Source organism: Peromyscus leucopus, chromosome X (genome assembly GCF_004664715.2).
Source record: "Peromyscus leucopus breed LL Stock chromosome X, UCI_PerLeu_2.1, whole genome shotgun sequence".
Classification (NCBI taxonomy): domain Eukaryota; kingdom Metazoa; phylum Chordata; class Mammalia; order Rodentia; family Cricetidae; genus Peromyscus; species Peromyscus leucopus.
Window position 1 is genome coordinate 55,335,102 of NC_051083.1, and position 20,476 is coordinate 55,355,577.

The 20,476-nt window shown below is 47.4% G+C and overlaps 1 protein-coding gene across 1 annotated transcript; it reads right to left on the bottom strand.

Annotated features, from left to right (window-relative positions):
• Positions 1–647: 647 nt before the first annotated feature.
• Positions 648–19,451, bottom strand: Amer1 (APC membrane recruitment protein 1). Its single transcript, XM_028888877.2, has 2 exons — positions 19,230–19,451; positions 648–5,691 (listed from the first exon to the last, which is right to left on the bottom strand). Exon 2 carries the CDS (start codon positions 5,601–5,603, stop codon positions 2,277–2,279), a length of 3,327 nt encoding a protein of 1,108 aa, XP_028744710.1. The 5' UTR covers positions 5,604–5,691; positions 19,230–19,451; the 3' UTR covers positions 648–2,276.
• Positions 19,452–20,476: the final 1,025 nt, after the last annotated feature.

Here is a 20,476-nt window from a genome sequence, read left to right on the forward strand (position 1 = left end):
CCAGCCTCACCCTCCCAGAACAGCTTTGGTGAGAGGCCAAGTGGTTAAAACCTGGGCATGTGTCTCTTGGAACAATGTGGGTAGGGCAAGGAGGCCCTTTCTTACTCTCTTTCATCCTCCAGTTCCACAATAGATGCACTTCTTCCTGATGTAGCCGACGTCATCCAAGAGAGCTGATCTGAGGTCCTTGAGGGGTGGTGCTGGAGCCATGCAAACTCATGTAGTTACCTCTAGGGGTTTTCCACTTGCTCCAACCAAGCCTGCTCTTGTTGGAGAAAGACACAGGGCCAATCCCAACCTTAGAAACGGTTACAAAGACTCTCCTGGATATATCCCCTGACAACGAAAGTTAAGTCTACAAAGTTATCTTGACTCAGAAGGCCATCAGCATCTGTTCCCAAGGTAAATTGCCTTATCTCTGGCAAGAGCCCTGTTCACATCTTCACTTAGTAGATGTGAAGATGGTTCCAAGGTGAGAACGTGGACAAGGCAGAAGATAAAGGAGTTCTAACTTAGATTAACATATCCACCCCCAAATATGGCATTTCCAATTAAGAAATTTGTTTTTTTTCTTTTTTCTTTTTTACAAGGTCTTGCTATGTCGCCCTAGGTGGCCTAGAACTCACTCTGTAGACCAGGCTGGCCTCAAACTCAGAAAGCTCCACCTGACTCTTGCTCCCAAGTGCTGGGATGAAAGGCGTGTGCCACCATGCCTGGCCCAATAGAAAATTTACAAGAAACTGTCTCATATGGGTGATTAAGGAAGAGTTGAGCCCGGTCAAGAGAAGCCCGTTACAATGGCTTCCTAATAGCAAGGTCTTCCCAAGTAGTGTTTCCCACTTAGTGAACAGTGAAGACTGCTAGGCTGGGCTTGGTAGGAGGTAGAGACAGGTGAATCTCTGTGACTCAGAAGCAGTCCTGGTCTACATGGTGAGTTCCAGGCTAGCAAAGATTAAACATGGGATCCTGCCTGCCCACCTGCCCCTCCCCCCCCAAAAAAAAAGAAAAAGAAAGAAAGAAATCTGCATGGATATAAGAGAAGGGAGGGTGCTGTTCATTTCAGAAAGAGATTGCAACTGCCATGCAAATCAGTCCTGCAGCTTGGCAGAGCAAGGGCACATTTACAGTCTTTCCTCTCAAGAAGTCTGGTCCTTTGACAATACTAAGAACTTGGCTAATTAGGAGATGAAAGCCTTTTAGAGTACCCACAACAACAGGTGAGATGCCATTGGCATCCTGTCTTGGAAATGTAAGCTTGGAACCACTTCCCAAAGGGGTGGGCAAGGATTAAGGAACTTTTTTGGTTTGAGAAGAAGGGTGGGAAACCTTTCCCCTCCTAAGCTGAGTTGCTTCTGTCTCCAAAGTCTGAGATCCCTTCTTGGTGTCTGGGATAAATGGATCACCCATTCTGTTTTCCCCCTTTTCATCCCCTAAAACCCAATGCCCTATAGTCAAGCCCAATTTAGGTGGCTTCTCTTCCCTGATCTCAGTCAAGAGATTACATTCCTGGTGATGAGATTATGAAAATTTCAATTACAAAAAAAGGGGGGAGTTCTAAAGTGCCTGCAACAGCCACAGGCTTAAGAAACAAACAAGATAGCGTTCCACAGCTCAAGACCCCACAGCAGTTTCCACAATCTATCTATCTTTGTATTCTGCTTGAATACAGACAGATTTATTCCCTCCAATATGGGGATTAGTGTTTTTGTCTTCAATCTAGACTATGTCAGGCCAGGTTAAAAGGACATCATCTAGCTGTAATACCAAAGTCCACAGCAATAGGGAGCGAGACACATGCTACTTGATCCACTCTAAACATAACTAACTGGAATAGATAGGTTATAGTCATTTGATGTGATGGAAAGAGGGTTAGGAAGAATATGTACCATACTTTATATTGCTAATAGCCAGAAAGCCTCCCATCTCTGGGTGAGAGTCAGTGCAAAAATTGGCTGCTCATCAGTGGTTCATTTGTCAACAAGGGACCAGAGAAGAGGGGTTCAGCCTGCAATAAGGATGCATCTCAAGCCCTATATAGGTCAGAAGAAACCCCAAAGCAAAAACCGGAGCACAGAAGCAGCAGCTTCCCTAGGCAGATGTACTTGGGCTGAACCTGGCCAAAGATGGCAGAGGGAGGTGGGAAAACAAAGTGAAAACTCAGAAGAGTTTATCTTGGCCAAAGGGATTTTCAAGTTAAACAGCAACCCCCACCCCCACCCCTCTGCCCAACCCCTGACCCCATTCACATGCTCAGGTCTCCACTCTGGAATTGATAACTACTTGGCTAGGTTTCCATTCATGGCAGTGGAGTAGCTGGTAGAGAAAGAGGCACCTTGCTCGCCCCTCTCCTTCGACAGGTCAAGGTTGGAAGCTCTGTAGTGACTGGGTTGAAGCTGAAGGGGTTCAGGCCGCACCCTGGGCAGCTGAGGGATACCATGGGTGATGCCTACAGGCTTGGCTTGAGACAGAGAGTTGGCTCCAGAAATGGAGGTACAACTGGGCTCATCTATGGGCATCAGTGCATCCCGAGGCCTGGCCCTCACACTTTGGGAGGCCTGCGATTGAAGGTTATAGCAAGGACCCATGGGCAGGGGTAGGTGTGAAGGCCGAGCTAGCTGAGACAGAGAGTCTCCAGGTGCCCTTGGGCTGACTGACATTGCCATTGCCACAGGAGGTACGCAACAGGGTGCCTGCCCATATGAAGACTGATTGAAAGGCTCATCCAACTGACTGGGGCTTATCCAAGCAGGGTCTGGCTCCAATGGAAGAGGACAGTGAGCCCAGGTAGGCCAGTCATAGGCCCCCGGAGGTTCAGTGTAGAGGGACAAGGGACTGTCTCGGCCCCATTCTCCTTCCTCTTCTTCACCTTCTTCATCTGAATCTTCCTGGTGGGGCTGTAGCTCATCAGACTCCAAGTAACCCTGGGCTAGGTGAGAACTGGAGAGCTCCAGCTCTAGGGTCTCTGCATTGTCAAGGGAACGGCTTCTCCTATTGAGTGCCATTGCAGCAGGTGGAGGTCGGGGGTGTATGCCAGGGAGCCCCAAGTATCGAGGGAGGCTGCTAACACCCCAGGGCAGGCCTTGGTAGAATCGACTATGATAGCTGTTGAAGGCATGTTTGTGGTAATAACCCAGCTCAAAAGCTTCCAAGGAGGCTGTGAGGTCATCATTGTGGAACTCAGGATTCTCTTCACACTTGCCTTCTCCATCCCGTTCCACATCAGCAATGTCAAAGGTGACCATAGGGGGCAGCTCAGGGAGGTTTTGAGTGAAGGATGAGTCTGAATCCGAGCTGCAGGACATGCTGGAAAAAAGGTTTCCATTGCTGGTAAACTCTACTAAGGCCTGTGAGAAACTCACAGTGGCATTCCCTTCCTTCTCATCCTCTTCTTCCTCTGGCTCCTCAGGGGGTGAGTAACTAGGGTAGGCCCTCCTGGGAGAGCCTCCAAAATTTGCTTCTTGCATGTCTGGCTCAAACATGGCATCACTCTGGAAGAGCTGCATCAAACACGTACTTTGATCTTTCTTGGAGCAAGTGCCCTCAAAACGCTTCTCCAGAGGGCGGAAATCCCGCCAGTCTGGCTCACTGCTAGAAGTGGCAGGGAAAGCTGAGGTGGTTCCCCGGTGGGAAGTCTGAGAAGCTCCTGAATTCCCTGCCACGAGGCCCATCACTGATGGGCCTAAGGGCCTCATCTGATACTCCAAGACAGGCTTCTCATGCCTGACCTGGGTCTCTCGGACTCGACCCTCTTGAGCATGAACCTCTCGGGCCTGGGCTTCTCGGGTTCGGACATCTCTGCCGTAAGATTCCCGAGTGTGGGTATCTCGAGCATAGGCTTCCCTAGCATGAGCCTCTCTAGCACATGCCTCTTGAGCCTCAAGCTGCTCCCGGCGAAGCTCCCAGTATAGCAACTGTTTCTGGATGGTCACTAGCCGTTCTTCCTCTGTTTCCATTGCTCCAGGTGGCCGAGAAGAAAAGGGTTCGAAATTCAAGAAAGAACCAAACATCTCGGAGTTGCGACCACGGAGGTCATAAAGGCAGTCATCCCCAGGTGGGGAGTTCTCAACACTGTCATCTGGCTCATAGAATTCATATAGGGCATCACCACTATAGCTGTCTCTGGGTAGACAATCCCGATGGGCAAGTCCCAGAGCCTCACCTGAATCATCCTCAAACCCTGGTGTGGTAGAGTCGTAATAACCTTCATCACTATTGGGAGCAGACTCTTGCTGGTCACTCTGAGGAGTCAAAAGTTCTCCAGGGCCTAGACTAGGATAAGACTGAACTGGATCAATGAGCATGTAGCCCTGGTGACTGGGGGATGTAGCAGTATGGTAGCCCAGGTTCAGATTAGATCTTGGGTACATCTGGGCATTTGCCCAGAGATACTCTAAGTCACCATCTTCCTCCCCATCTTTGACCTCCTCTTCCTCATCCTCTAATTCTACCTCCTCATCCTCTTCTTCCTCATTGTCATCATCATCTGGCAAGGCCATCTCCTCCCCACCTCCTTGGTAGGTCACCAAGCAGGAACTTCGCTTGGTCCCATCTCGGTTGGCCCTCTGGCCACCAGAGGCCATGCTATCTGTCATGCTGTCCATATCTTGTTCTGCTATGATGTCGCCACAGCCTGTCAGTGAGTCAAAGCTTTTTAGGGATGTGACATCCCCAAACAGGAGGCTTAGCTGATCCCCACCAGGGCCATTGGGTGGGTTTACCTCTCCAGTCACTACCTTTTCTTCTGTTTCTGAAGTGTGGGGCTCCTCAAGGCTACTAGCTTCAGGAGTAGGCTTGGGCTGTATGAACTCTGAGGCACGGGTCTTCGTGAGTTTTTCTGGATTTTTACAGGCTGTCTTCTCAGTAGTTGGTGAAAAATGTTCTAGTGCTGGAGAAATTTTTGGTTCAGGAGCATGCTGGGGTTTGGCATTTTCCTTTCTCGCAGCTTGGAATCTCTCCTCAGAGCTGGGCAGAGAGGTTGAACTCACATGCTCATGAGACCTGGTTCTGGCCCCCTCAAGTTCCTTTGCCCCTAGCCCATTTTGATCAGCCCCAGACACCTTGCTCTTGCGGTGACGGCGGATGCTGCTAAAAAAGCCTTTTAGACCTTTCTTAGGCTTCTGCACAGAGGGTACCTTTTCAACTCCAGCTTTCTCTGTGGCTTCAGTGCCAGATGTCTTATGTTTAGAGCCTATCTCCAAAGCTCCATGGGCACTCTGGGAGCTAGGAAATTGAGGGGACTTGGACAAAGGTACAGAGAGGCCTGTTTCTTCAATGACAACATCTTCAGGGCCATGAACTATTTCACTCAGGCCATCGTGGGTCTTACTCTTGTTTAAACCCTTCTTAGCGCTGCCTTTCCCAGAACCTTTGCTTCGTCCTCCCCCAAAGAAACTAGGCAGAGTACAGATTCCCTTCTTGCCACCAAAGAGTTTCATGGCAGTTTTCTTCAGCCTACCTGGGCCTGATAAGGGTGGCTCTGAGGCTGGTCCTTCTGTTGTCTCAGGTGTCTTGTTCTTGGCTCCCTTTTCGGCTCCCTGGTCTTGGGCATCTCTAGAGGCTGATGCTCCCTTGATCTGAACAGCTTCGTCCTTTGGAGTCTCCATGCTGGTGACAGCTCTTGAACTGGAAATGCAGCCTTTGGATTCCAGGTGGAGTTATAACATGATCAGTCAGGGAGCATCACAGCTGGGTCTGAGGGAGATACGAGAGACAAAGAGAGAGACAGATACCGGTGAGCAAGTACACAGCAGGCTGGGTTTGTTTCTATGGGTGGCTATTGTCTAAGGATTGAATGGGACCAGAGAGAAAATAAGTAAACACTGGTAAAACCTTAATCTAGTCCCTATGTTTGGTTTGCTGGTCCGGCTTCTTCTGGGCCCCACAGCAGTAAAACACCACACTGAGCAACAGGCAGCTATCATTAGCTGCCTCCTCACTAGTCTACACCCTTTACGCTGACGTTAAGTACAGGGAGAAAATCTGACAGAGGCTATTGTAGCTGAGCAAAAGCCCAATCATGCTATTGTCTATAAGGAAGCTTATTCATTATTGGATTGGGGTCAGGAAAGGAATCGAGGGAAAGGAATGCTGCTTCTAGTATCACTGAAGTTTTGAAAATGGTGTGGTGAAGGTGATCATTGAGCCTTCACTGGGCCCTACTGGATCCAGGCTTCAATTAAACATTTGCCTGGACTATCACCAACATTTTTCTCAGGGCCAGGAAGAAAAACATATCTCCAGTGTTATCTTCTGCCCACGGGTTCTCTTAACTGCCACTAGGACAATGGCCAAACTTTCTGGACCCCAGCGAAGGAACACCATTGAGTTGCAGATCAGGGCTGTCATGTAGGACCTGCAAAATGACATGGAAGCCTCAGGAAAATATCCTCTGGGCTTCAGTATCCCCTGTCCAGAAGGCCTACCAAGAGCTATGTACCTAAAGCCCTTGTAGAGACTATGTGAGAGAGACATAGCTGTAAGTTTTCTCAGATCCTGCCCAGCCCCACAGTCCCTCAGCTGCTTATAAAATAATCACTCAGAGGCTTAATGTTATTTACAAACTGTATGGCCTATGGCAGGCCTCTTGCTAGCTAGCTCTTATATCTTAAATTAATCCATTTCTATTAATCTATGTTTTGCCATGTGTTCCATTGTATGGTGGTATTTTATTTGTACTGAAATGTGATTTTAATTGTATGTTAATAAATAAAGTTGCCCGGGGGTCAGAGCTATTAGAGCCATAGCAAGAACGTGACGGTGGTGGTGTACGCTTGTAATCCCAGCACTTGGTAGGCAGAGCTAGGTAGATCTCTGTGTGTTCAAGGATACAGCCAGCATTGGAGACACACGCCTTTAATCTCAATACCAGAGAAGACCTGGAAGTCTCTAGAGACAGGCAGTGATGAGGCAGTCAAGTGTTTGGGTTTACAGCCAATGAGAAGGCAGAACAGAAAGACTATATAAAGACAAACACACAGGAAGTAGGTCTCTTTCAGAGAGGTCTCTTGGCTGAAGAGGCTAGCTTCAGCTGGAAGGGTAAGGCTCTTAGCTCTGATCTCTTGGCTGTCTTCTTTGCATTGGTTCTGTTTCTTACTTAATAAGACGGTTGGTTACATCTACACCATTGCTTTACCAGTCTGTTGGCATGTTGCTCCTTGGGCGGCAGGCTCGAATCTCTCCAGACTCCACCGTTCTGTTTCCTGTCTCTCTCCTTAGATTTCCCACCTGCCTCTTAGCTGCCTTGCCATTGGCCAAAGCAGCTTATTTATTAACCAATGGGAACAACATATATTCACAGTGTACAGAAAGACATCCCACAGCAGGGAGAGATCAGGATCAGACTCTCTATTGACTATCCTGCTGGCAGGAGATTTTAATTTTGTCCTTGGCAAGCATAACCACCAGATTCTACTGTAGAGTCACAAGGCAAACATTTTCTTCTACTCTATTCCTCTAGAAAGGGAGCTTGAAAGCATACAATGCTACATGATTTATGCTCCTAGCCTAAGATATAGGCCACCAAGAGCTATTTAAATAAACTTTGTGTAAGCCGCACCATTCTGGTCAAAGTTCCCTAATCCAAGTGCCAATAGAAGTGGAATAAAAAGAAGGGTTAACCACCTTCTATACCAACCTCATCATTCCCTTAGTCTCTGATAAGTCTAGTGTTTTCCAGTGACAGTAAACATCTGACAGCTAAAGCACTGAAGAGCCTGCAGAAACCCAATGATCCCTCCTTAGGAATCCCCTCCCCTCTCTGAACTCTCTTTGTAGATCTAAGGTGGCAAAGGGAGACAGAACAGCTGCTGGGATTGAGAGAGCAAGAGGCTAGAACCTGGGAGAGGAAGAAAGGGAGGGACTGAGACTGCAGCAGTCCTAGGACTAGCTGGCCAGAACACTGGTCCAGTGACTGGATGCCACATAACTATGAGCCACACAGTTATCTGCAGTAGGATACTGTAGTCCAGCACCAGGACCGAAGAGGAACTAGCAACAATACTCTAGCCTGCGATTTCATTAGACAAGCCTCTCCTAGCACCTAGGTTCCTATCTCCCCAACAAGGTTGTGTCTGGTACCTCACCTAGTTTGACACACTTAAATCATCAAGGCAACCCCAGTTCCATTAAGGGCACTTTGCTAAGCAACCAGAGTAAGATGATCTCTGGTTTGGAGATGAGAGAAAAGCTCATCTGATCTTCTCAGTGAAGATATATGAATTGCTCTTTTCTCAGGTTATCCATTTCTCTATGAAATACATCTTGACATTATACTCTACAAACTCATCTCTGTAACAAACAGTACCTTCAGCACTAAGCATACAATCACCCAGAATTCTGTGCCTCATGTAGTAATAAGAATATGAGCCCATCCTGTACTCAATTCCTTACTTTTCATAGTGTTAATCTTCTCACACTAGCCTTGAAATCACTAATAGGACTGTCATTATGATATTGGGGGAGGGGCTAAGAGCAGTGAAGTTATTCATGAAATTGTATTGCTCGATGTGGAATTCATATTTTATTTTAAACCTCTCTGAACATTCAGTAAGTGACAGACACTACAGTCAGTGCATCAGGCCAAGCTAAGAAGAGGACTCTCAGTCCTTGCTTAAGAGAGCTCACAGACTAGTAGGGAGAGAATCTTACCTACAGAAGTCTGAAGATAAGAGCATAATGTAGGCCTTAAAGAATAGCCTCGAGCTGAGCGGTGGTGGCGCACACCTTTAATCCCAGCACTCGGGAGGCAGAGGCAGGCAGATTTCTGTGAGTTTGAGGCCAGCCTGGAAAACCAAGTGAGTCCCAGGAAAGGCGCAAAGCTACACAGAGAAACCCTGTCTCGAAAAATCAAAATAAATAAATAAATAAATAAATAAATAAATAAATAAACAAACAAATAAAATAAAATAAAAATAGCCTCTGTTTGTTTGTTGTTGTTTTTTGAGACAGGGTCTCTCTACATAGTTCTGGCTCTCCTTGAGGTGTGTAGCACAGGCTAGCTTTAATGAGGCTCTAGATAAATTTAAAAGATAGAATAATCCCTGGGCTCAGAAAAGTTGTCTTGACCAAAAACCAATGTCTGGGGAAGACCATAGACCTTAGGAGAGAACCTACTAATTGCTGAATGGATTTCATACTAAACTGCTTTCTACGTACTTACCTTGGTACTCATAGATCAGTGAAGCTCTCAACCCTCATTAGAGCTTCCTTTTGCAGCAGACAGTAATGAATATAGAGACTCACAACTGATCAATACACAGGTAATAAGATACTGCGGAGGACTCAGCCCTAAATGTAAATCTGGATCACATTTCCTACCCCCAAACTCAGGGATCATCATGGAAGAGAGTGCAGAAATACTGAAAGAACTAGAGGTAATGGAGAGATACTGCAAAGTGTTTTCTGGATATGACAGGGCTGTCACATACATGAATTCTCAGCAGCTGTGACAGCATGTACAAGGCCTGCACTAGATGAAACCAGCCAAAATTTCAGCATGGATTAGGGAGAGACCCAAGAACTCTCTTCCCTACCTGAAGAGTTACTGTCAGATGATGATGGCTGCTGGGGGAGGGAGTCAGTTTTATTCAGGAGTGTGGCCCCTAGTGGATTCCTATGATCCAGTGGATAGCATTGCATCCACATGCACAGGGCAGCACTAACTGGACTCACTGGGAGAGAAAACAAAGAAGGGGGTGTGAAGCTGGAAGGAAAATGGAAGAGGAATCCAGAAGGAGGAGAGGGGAGGTGATAGGTGGACATGACCAAAATATATTTTATACATGTATGCAATTCTCAAAGAACAGGTAGATAGGTAGATTGATAGATTGAAAGAGAGAGAGAGAGAAAATTGAAAAAAGAGAAAAGAAGAAAGAGGGGAAGAGAAAAAGAGAGAGAAAAAGAAAGAGAAAGAAATAAATAAAGAGAAAGGAAGAGAAAGAGAAAGAGAAAGAGAAAGAGAAAGAAAGGAAGGAAGGAAGAAAGGGAGGGAGGAAGGAAGCAAGGATGGAAGGAAGAGAGAAAGAAAAGATGCTTTGAGGAGGAAGAGGCATTCAGCCTGGGCTTTGTCAAGCATTAAGGAATGGAAATGGCAGTGATCTACATGGGGTATGTGTTCTTACCAATCACAAAGGGAATTACTTATTTTAGTTGAATCAAACAGTTCTTGGCAATGATGATTAGGTGAAGAGAATATAGAAACTTGATCCCCTCACTGGAGGACAGTCTCTCTGGACCTTGCCAGCATGCTATATGGGGGTAGAAGCCACCTCATTACCACTCTCTACATCAGTGGTTCTCTACCTTCCTAATTCTGTGACCCTTTAATACAGTTCCTCATGTTGTGGTGACCCCCAACCATAACGTTATTTCATTGTTACTTCATAACTATAATTTGTCACTAAAATTTGTTATGAATTGTAATGTAAATATCGGATATGTAGGATATCCGAAAAGCCAACCCCCAAAGGGTCATGACCCACAGGTTGAGAACCACTGCTCTACATTGTCAACTCGCTGTCACAGCTTTGGGCCACAGGACTAGAATCCAAACTACACCCGCCCTCTCATCTGCCAGGAGACATTATCAGGCCCAGGGAGCAGTAGTGGTTTGAATGAGAATATCTCCCATAGACTCAGACGTCTGAACACTATTGTGCTGTTTGGGGGAGGTTTAGGGACGGGTAGGCTTTTTGGAGGAAGAGCATCACTGGAGGCGGGCTCTGAGAGTTTCTAAAGACTCCGTGCCATTTATAGTTTTTTCTCTCTGTTTGCTGTGTGAGGTTCAACATGTGAACTCTCTGCTTCCTGTTATTACTGCCATGCCTGCTGACTGCTGCCCATGCTATCCCTATTATTATGGATTCTAAACTTCTGGAACCATAAACTAAAGTAAACCCTTCCTTCTGTAATTTGCTTTGGCCATGGTGTTTTCTCACAGCAACAGAGAAGTAACTGTGACAGAAACTGGTGTGAGTGTGGGCTGGTGCTGCTAAGAATCTGAACGTGCATTTGTTTTCTTTTGTTTGAGGAACCTGGAAGATTTTTAAACTTTGGACTAGAAAAGTAGTTGAATGTTATAAGCAGAGCTTAATGGGCTGAGACTGGAAGACAGTGCTGAGATCAAAGCAGACTCTAGAAACTTGACTCAAGGTTTCAAAGGGAAGCAAAGACTTCAACAGCAGCTAGTCTAGAGGACATTTCTGTGTTGTTCTGGCAAAGAATCTGGCTGTATTCTGCCCTTGTCAAAAGAACTTGCCTGAGGCTAAATTAGAGAGCAATGTACTAATTTCTTTGGTAAAGCATAATATTGAGAGTCTCTGGCATGGTTATTAGTAATACTGTTATGCTGGTCTACAATGAAAAAGAACAAGTGGGGCAGAGGAAATACAAAATACATAGTTTGAGGAGAAAAGACTCACCAGGAAACTTAATGCTGTAGCCAAAGCTTCCAATGCCTGAGTCTATGGGGTATATCTCATTCACCCTGGGACAGAGATTCTATTACCTCAATGACCTTCCTCTTAGTCAGACTCCAGATTATTAGTTTTGCTAAGCAAGGATCAATCTTAAAACTAAGTCATATCTCATTATCTCTCTCTTGTCTTTCCCTCCCAGAACCATGCCCCCCAAAGCTGCTCACAGGATCTCTGCCTGTGTTCCACAGAACACCTTGAAGGGGTGTAATAGGACTATCATATAACTAGCAGCTCCCTAATCTGGTCTTACCTAGCTACCTGGACCCCAAGGCTTCGTCATCCTCTTTATTAATCTACCATGGTCCTCAAACTGTCCTCCTAAAACAGGTATTCTTCCTTGAGCCAGTGTAAGAAGAACCTTTCAGGGGAGTGGGGCCCAAAACAAAAGGAAGACCAAAGGACAAACTCTGAAGCTCCCTTAGGCTGGGACTGGATTCCCTTAGAGCTCTTGCCAAGAAAGTGGTCCTGCCAAATGCAGAGCTCCTCAGCACTCAGTCAGTGTGGCTGGCTGTTTTTCAGATAGGCTTTTGGGAACCCTCCCAAGATACTCAGTGCTCCCTGAGAGAGGCCACTAGCTGCAGCCACTCTGACTACAGCAGTGAACAGGCTGCGGCAGAAAATGCAAGAGCCAACCTCAGGCCATTCTGGGACAAGTTGAAGCTGGCTCCTAAGGAAATGTGGCTTTCTTCTCCATGCTCCTCAAAACCTAAGTAGAAGAACAGTCACAGACCTGCCTGAAACCCTTCTCCTGAGAAAGAAACAGCTTCCGGCCAACCTTTACAGTTTCTGTTCTTAGCCTCGCTTCAAGTGAGCAGCTTAGCAAAAGTTAGGAAAGGCTGGGCTCGGGGAAGAAACCAGGGGATAGCTTCAGGGGCATGGCCTTCACCAATGCATTAGAGTTTCCAGACTTGTTCCAGCAGTCTTTGGGAAGACAACCCTAATGTATCCAGTCCCTCAGTATATCGGTGGAGAGAGGGTAAGAAAGATGTGAGAATGGTGGGTGTCTTTCCCGAGAGAGCCCGACAGTCCTTCATTAGAATTAGCTATGCCACGCTGGGGAAAACTCAGCAAGTTATCCAACCTGTCTGACCCTCAATTTCCTCAACTGTGAAATGGGGCTATTGAGAATTCCTCCTTACTGAGACTATTGTGGGAACAAAATCAATGCATGTAAAGTACCAAAGAAAATGCATTGCACAGCAGAAGCTCAAACATTATGGCAAATTGTATTAATGTTTATTCCAACTATGACTGGACAATTTCCAGCAATAAATCTACCCCAGTCAGGGTTGACTAGGGTGTTCTCCAAAGTTCTACAGGCATGTCGGAAACCTTGGCAATTTCCCCTGGTGATTGTAGTTAGCCCACAGAAGCTTAACTTGCTCATTAGGACAACTTTCAATGTTCAGAGAGCAAGCAACTCTAGATCATCTGGGAGAGTCTAGCTAGGTTCCTTAGTCCGGACCAGAAAAATCAACATTTTAAACTGAGCTAAAAATGCCATCATCAAAAGAAAGGCAATTAACAGACATCTTTGAATGACTTAGGGTACCTACCAGTACACAAAGCATTCCCATTTCACCTGTCCCACTGTCTCCTCTCAGCAACCAACTAATCCCTGCTGGTGGGGAATGGTAACTCCTTGTCACAGAAAAGAAAATTGTGCCTAGACTAGGGGAAAGATTTGTCTAAAGTCACTAATGGGATTATGGCAGAACTTGAGTAGCTTCCAGGCCTCTTGAGTTTCAATTCCATGCCACTGTGCTTCACTGTGCAGGGCCCCCAGTTAAAGAATTAGGAGGGTTGTGAATACGATCAAAATACATTTATAAGATTTATCAAAGAACTGATAAAATAGGTTTCTAAAAAGGTGGCCCCGGAGAACTGTGAAAGTTCCCTTCATACCTTTAATAGGTAGCATTCTCTTTCCCTATTCTACCCAGCCCCAGCTCAGTTTAACTTTTCCTGAATGAATTGCTTGCTGGCTACTGCTGTTTTGGCCTTACCCAGCACATTCCAGAAAAAAACCCACAAAACCTGATGTCTTGAGAATCCAGGTGCTACCTCTTCAGCCTGTGACTGCTTTCCTCATCAAGCAATGCTATCACCACCACTTTCAAATTATGAAACGTATCTTCTGTTCTGTTTCCTTGGGAGAGAAGTTTGAGGTGCCAAAAGGGCTGAAACAGAAAGCTGCCAAAGTGGACAATTTTGAAGAGTTTGAGCTACTTAAAGATAATCACTTCTCTGAGTCGGGCAGTGGTGGCGCACGCCTTTAATCTCAGCCCTCAGGAGGCAGAAGCAGGCAGATGTCTGTGAGTTCAAGTGGGTTCCAGGACAGTCCGAGCTGTTGTTACACAGAGAAACCCTATGTCCAAAAAAAAAAAAAAAAAAAAGATAATGACCTCTGAGATTATCTGGTACTCGAGTAGTACATTACTAGTGCCTGTAGACTAGGCCTGGGGTCAAGATTTTCGTGGTGTGGTTTGGATCTTTGGTGGAACAGTGGAAGTGGTTGAAAGAGTCCCTCTTACCCAGTCCTGCAACCACCCTTTCCTAATTCGCAGCATCCCTGCTGTGGGAAGGCTCCTTTCCAGAAAGCACCTCATCAACTCCAGATGCAGCACAATCCCCAAACCTGGCCTTCTGTTGCTTCCCTGCTTCCCTGCTTCCTTCGCCAGCTCCTCAGCTGCCTTGTGCATGTACTCATCCCTGCTTCTTTCCTTCTGGCAGGCTGCAGTCTGTCCATTTAGCTTGCTCACAAGGACTCCCTGTCTCATAGTCACCGCATCTATCATGGAGTAGGAGCTTGGGGATGCTGGTTCAGTGCTACTCTAATTCAGCTGGAGTTTGTCAGTCTGAAAGTGGAATGCCAGTTTTATCCCTTACAGGCAAAACGATTTGAGAAAATTCTCTGAGACAGAAATGCCTTATCTGTGAAATGGAAAAAAAAAATTTACCTACTTTGCAGGATTGTGGTTATGGATTAAAGATTATCAATGCAAAGGCAAACTAATTACTATGCATGGAACAGATACTACATAACGGGACCTTTCTAGGAGACTGCTTACAATCAAGGTCCTTTCTCTCTAGCTGTTCCTCAGCTGCCACCGAGTCCTCTGAAGATGACACAGGCCTTGTATTCAAACCCCTTTATCTGACCTTCAACGTCTGCTTTTCCTGCATGCCCCTTGAAAGTTTTCAGTCTTACTTCTCTGCCCTATGATCTCAGCTCCAAATATACAGGGCTTTTATTCAGTTCAAAAGATAGAGTACCAAGACACAGCCTCTCCCTAGAAATGAGCTTCCCTGATGAGTTTTCTTTTTCTGTTTTATTTTTTGTGGTGTTTGGTTTTTGGTGCTGGAGTGACAAACACATTATCTCCAAATGCAAGGAAAGTATTCCACTACTCAGGCACACCCCACCCCTGAGGATCTTCCTGGTGCCCCAGATTTCTTTGATGGATCATTACTCAGCTCACAATCAGGACAGGGGCTTTGAGATCTACTTACTTGCCCCTCCCTTGGAGTCTCCTCAAAGGTTGGTACTCTGTCTGTGTAGCCTACCAGTGTATCAATACTAGTCAAGCAAAAGCATGATCAGAGACAGGCTACACCTCCTCCATGTATTCAGAAAGGCTGTGAAATACTTCTTCCTCTTGGGGGCTAAAACTTTAGCATCTAGTTTATCTGCCTAAGCAGCATTTGTGCAGAGAAACTGATAGCATCTGGAGTTTCCCTTTTCTGTCTCAGGCAGCCTAACTGTGAGGGAGAAAGCTGGAACCCCATTCTCTGTCTTTGGTTCCGAGAGACTAGGATTTAGGAGTTTCATGTATTCCCTGATAGGCAGAGAGATGGGCAGAGGGGTCCAAGGATAGGTAATAAAGACGGTGAGCTTCCAGCATGGCCGGCTTCTTCCTCACCCTCCTCACCTGAGACAAAGCCTGGCAGCTTAAAACAAAAGCCTTGCAGCCCTTTTCCCCTGCCAGAGGCCCTCTGCTGACAGACTTGCTCAACAAGTTCAAGGCCGGATCAGGACATGTTTACACATCAGTTGTGGGTCAATCAGCCCTCTTGTCTTTCTCGAAACTGACCAATCCTAAATTAGGGAAGGAAGACCCTTCAGAGACCTAAAAACAGAAACAAGCCCTCCAGGAGGCACTGGGCTTAGGCTTCCTGGGTGTCCCCTCTGTATTGTAACTGTCTTTCCCTTTGTATGCTTGCTGTGTGTGTGTGTGTGTGTGTGTGTGTGTGTGTGTGTGTGTGTGTTTCACTACCCACAGTACAAACATTTCTTTACTGGCCGATTCTGTCTGCTCCTGTTTGCTGTGTTCCAGAATTTCCCCACTGCTACCTGCGCGTTCAAGATTCATTATTGTGCAGAGAAAACGAACATGATCAGGACCCCTAGACAGTAATGGTTCTTAGAAGCAAACTCATGCCGTGACAAGCTTCTTGCTCTTTCTCCCATCCCCTTATTTCTCTAGAATAGTGAAGCAGGGCCATTTCTTTCATACACACTTTGAGTGTAAATAGGATAGTGCTTGAGGTGTCAACTTTTCCCAAATACCTTTCTCCTCCTGACACTTCCAGCCCCCAACATTTGGCAGACTGAGAGGCAAAAAAAATATGAAAGGGATGAGGAGTTCCCATGATGCAACTGCCACATAAACCCAGGGAGCCTTCAGTTTTGAGGAATGGGCTGGTGGGAGGAGGGAGTAGATCGTCAAAGATGTGCATTGAGTGGAGCCTGCTGGAGACCTTGGGCCGCAGCATACAGGGCTACCACACAGTAGCACTAACCCATCCTTAAATTACTATGTGACCTTAAGCATACCTTTGTTGCTTTCCAGGGCACATCTATGACCATAGGGATCTTAACTGCTATTCCACACTAAGATCTGTGGAGCTGAGAGAAAACGGGTTAAAAGAGGTCTGGAGGATATTTCTTAGCCTTTTGTAAGAAACTCTTTAGGCTGAGATGCCCTCCCTGCTCCCCACCTTGTCTATTAAAGGCCAAAGGGAAGCCGACAGTGTGGAACTTCATTCTGGAGATAGCATGTCCCCAGTTCTATTTATAGATTTAGAGGTGGCCTCTTACCTACCTGATTTGTAGGATGCTTTCAATCCCTTTCTAAGACCCCATTTAAAAACCCTTTCAAAAGCTCCATTCTTGGGCTGGGCATGGTGATGCTCCACTTTAATCCTAACATTCAAGACAGGCAACTGTCAATGGGTTCAAGGCCCCTGGCCTACAAAGCAAGTTCCAGCACAGCTGGAGCTACCCAGTGAGACCCTGTCTCAAAACAACAATAAAACCAAGCCCCCCCAAAAAAAACAAATAAAAAAACCACACACACAACCCTAGTCACCCACTGTTCAATGATCTCCCCCTGAAAACATTTGATGACCATTCCAATGTTTGGTATTTGGAATTTCCCACCACTGGGTCCTAAACTCTTTCGTACCTCCGAGCTAGGCCATCTCAACCAGACTCCCCCTGTCTGCCAGTCACTCCCTTTCATTTCTAATTCTGTCTACTCTTTCTCTACCAAACTCCTGCACTTCCCAGCGGCTTTAAAAGATGACTCCCCCACTGCATACATAGATCTCTTCCATGGCAGTTTGCCTGTACGCTCATGAATCAGCAACCAAAAGTATACAGAGCCCCAGGGTTTGCGCAGTCCAGACCCTGAGGTCATTATAGAGGGGACTGATTATGACTTTCTTTTTTAATGTAGTAGCAACCCAATCCCCCTTCCCACCCACATCATATATATATATATATGAGCCTTGTTACCATTTCTTTAAGTTTCATGGTTTGGGACAAACAAACTAAGGCTAAAGGTGTTTTCTAAACTCTACAAAGACAGAAAGTCCTTCTGGAACATTCATTCGTTAACTACTTTATAATGCTGGGGTCTGAGAGGGTTATAGCTGAAGCCTAAGATGTATTTACCCCTCTGAGGGTTGTGAGAGAACCTAGGTATCTATACGAGGGAAAGAAAGCTGTTAGGGAAACTTACCTATACAGGAAGTTTCAAGAAAGAGTTCCGGTCATCAAGAAGCAGCCTGAAAAAGCTGGTTGAGAACTGAGGCCTGAAAAGGACTTGGACAGGAGTATGGTGAGTGTCTGAGGGTGGGAAAGTTGGCTGCTGGGCTGAAGTGAGAGCAGAAAAGAGCCACACCTGAGATATAAAGGTTCAGCTGCAAGGAGAGGTGTGTGCTGAGGTCTGGTAAACATAGGCAGGGGGTAACAATAGTGTGGTATCTGCAATCCTGGCTGCTATCAAGGAGATTCCAGGCTAACCTTCCCAAGTAAAAGATTTACCGGGTCTCATTGCCCAACTCCAAAAATGTCCAGCCTGAAAAGTCCCTTAGTCAAATCCCCTCTCTTATCCTTCAGGAATGCCCGAATAGTCCACGGTGGTGCAGCACAGGACACATGAGGGGTACTGCACCTAGAGAACAGGATTTGTTGGAATCTCCTCTGGTTAGGGCAGGAAGTCCAGCAATGCAGTGCCCTGGGTCCTGTCCATGCCATTGCTGCCAAGGCAGGCGGGCCAGAGCCGCAGAAGAGGTTTGTATGCGGACAGGGCTGTCTAGACTCCTATCAAGGCGAGTCCAGCTAGGGGGAGGATGGTTCTGCAGTATTAGTCCGGCTGCTGCCTCTGCCTCCCCCCTACCCATGGCTCCTCTGGCAAGCTTAGCCCCTCAAAGGGGAGCTCAGAAGAAGTCACGCCTTTGGGCGGTCACCAGTGTCAGAGGTGTCTGCAGCAGACAATGACAGTAGTCTGGCAGGCTGGGTGTTTTAAGTAACTGGGAAGTTGTAGGATTTGTCTGCCTTATATGCACCGTGTGTTCTTTACTACGATGACTGCCCCCTCCGCTTCTAGTACGGAAATACCCCCACAATATTGTGCCCATTGCTATTTTAAACCGAAGGCTGGAGAGAAAAACGCGCCCTATGCCCTACAAGGGAAAAGACGCGCGGGGGTGTCTGGGGGGCGGCAACAAAGCGGCCTTGCAGCTCTAACCCAAAGACCAGTAAGAGCTCCTGGTCCAGCCCGCCTGCAATGGGGGTGGGAACCAAATGAGAACTGGAGGCCCAGGAGGGGGTGCGGCTGGTTGGGACCACGGGACCAAGGTTTCAAGGCTAAGTGGGAAGTTCAGAAACCCAACTGTGCTCCCTTGAGGAGGAACAGACTGTGGATATCTTAACCTATCCTAAAGCCAGTCTCAGTCTGGCCCTGGCTAGCGCGCCAGCTTCCTCTGCAGAGGAGAGACATAGGAGATGCACTGCAGAGGGGAGGGGCCACAGCAAGGCCTCGCGGGTGAGCAGCACCGGCCTAACAGCTGTTCCAGCAAATGTACTACAAACAAAGCTAAGGAGTTCCCGGCCTGCAAACACATTCTTGGGGTGCTAGCTAGCGGCGCCCCTCCCAGAACCACGCAACAGCACATGTGGGCCCATCCCAGCCTCCTCTTACAACCTAGAGGCGTAGCCCAGGCTAGTCCGCCCGCCTTCCGGCCCTCCCACCCCACCCCCAGCCACGATCGCCTGTACCCTAAAGACTAACGGCCTCTGGGCCCCTCACTGGACAGTACGAAAAGCGAGTACCAAGAAAGAGCGGCGAGAGACCGGGACTCCGACCAGCCTGGCCCTTGATGCCCTCCTCCAAGCGACCAGAACAGAGCACGCGGGGATGCACTAGACCTTCAGCAGGATGGCTCCTAGCTGTGCGCAATGCTTACCCCGCCAGGTCCAGCTCCCAGTGCGGTTATTGTCTGCTGAGCTGCTCTGCTCTGAGCTGGAGCCTCTGCTGAGAACGCCGCCACGACTGCTCCTGCCGCAGCCCAGCCGACACCACAGCTACAGCATTCTCCTGCACCGACTACCCTTCTCCAGGCTCTGGGCAGCTCCCCCATACCCCTTTCACCCTGGACTCCACAGTTACAGGGTGGGACGTCCGTGATCTGATTGGCAGGCATGAGGTCCAATCGCCACAGTGGGAAGGCATGCCCTGGCCCGCCCACTGTTTTCCTTGGTTCTTCTCTCTTTAAATGCAAATAAGCCGGGCGTGGTATTGGCAGGGGGCGGAGAGGTTGCCGAACCCCTAGCCGGGGCTCCCCACTTCCGCCCCCACGCGGGGCGGGTTTCAGCGTGGCTACACACCCGACTCAAAGAGCTAGTCCCGCCCAGATGGGACTAGCCAGATTCTTGAAACTCGGTTTCGATTTTGCAAGCATTCCTATTTCCGTGGCCAGTGCTTTCGCGCTACTGCTCCCAGGTTGCTACTAAGGAGTTTTTCCACGTTGTTTGAGACCAGATGGGAGAAATGGGGCCGGGAAATGGGGAGCCGTAAAGATTGTAGGGCCTGCAGAACCCCTTGGCACCATGGCTGGTCCATTATTAAGTGTGGAAGCAGGGCCTAGTGGCTGGTGTTCCCAGAAAGGAGATCACCTGTCAGGAAAGTGACCTGCCTTTCCCCACACCACACCACTTGCCTCCTGCTTCAGGCCCTTAGGGAAGGCAAGATAGAGGTCAACTGCCAGCAGTCACCAAAGGCCTAGTGCTGCCCAGGAAAGGAAGCTGCTTCTCTGAGGCTACTTGAACTACCAGCGACTGGCACATATTTGGAATATACACCTATGCTCGCCTTTGAGGGTAGCTTTCACTTTTCGTCTTAGGAAGGTAACTGTTTCTATAGTTTGACTCTCACTCAAATTTCATACCTTCCAAAGTACATGGAATGATTCTCAAGACCTCCAGAGCACACTCCTTCAGTTGTGAGTCTCGTTCTGTGCAGATCCCTTTTCTGGAAAAATCTAAGTACTGAAAGAAGTTTTGTCTGAGCCCTAACCAGAGGTCAGACTGAGGAACTGTGAGGAGGCCTGTCAGACCAGCCTTGCAGGCTACTGTGTCTGGAATGTGGCAGGGAGCCAGCTGAGCTTAGGCCTCTAACTAGCCTAAAGACATTAAGTGGCATTAGTAACTGCCA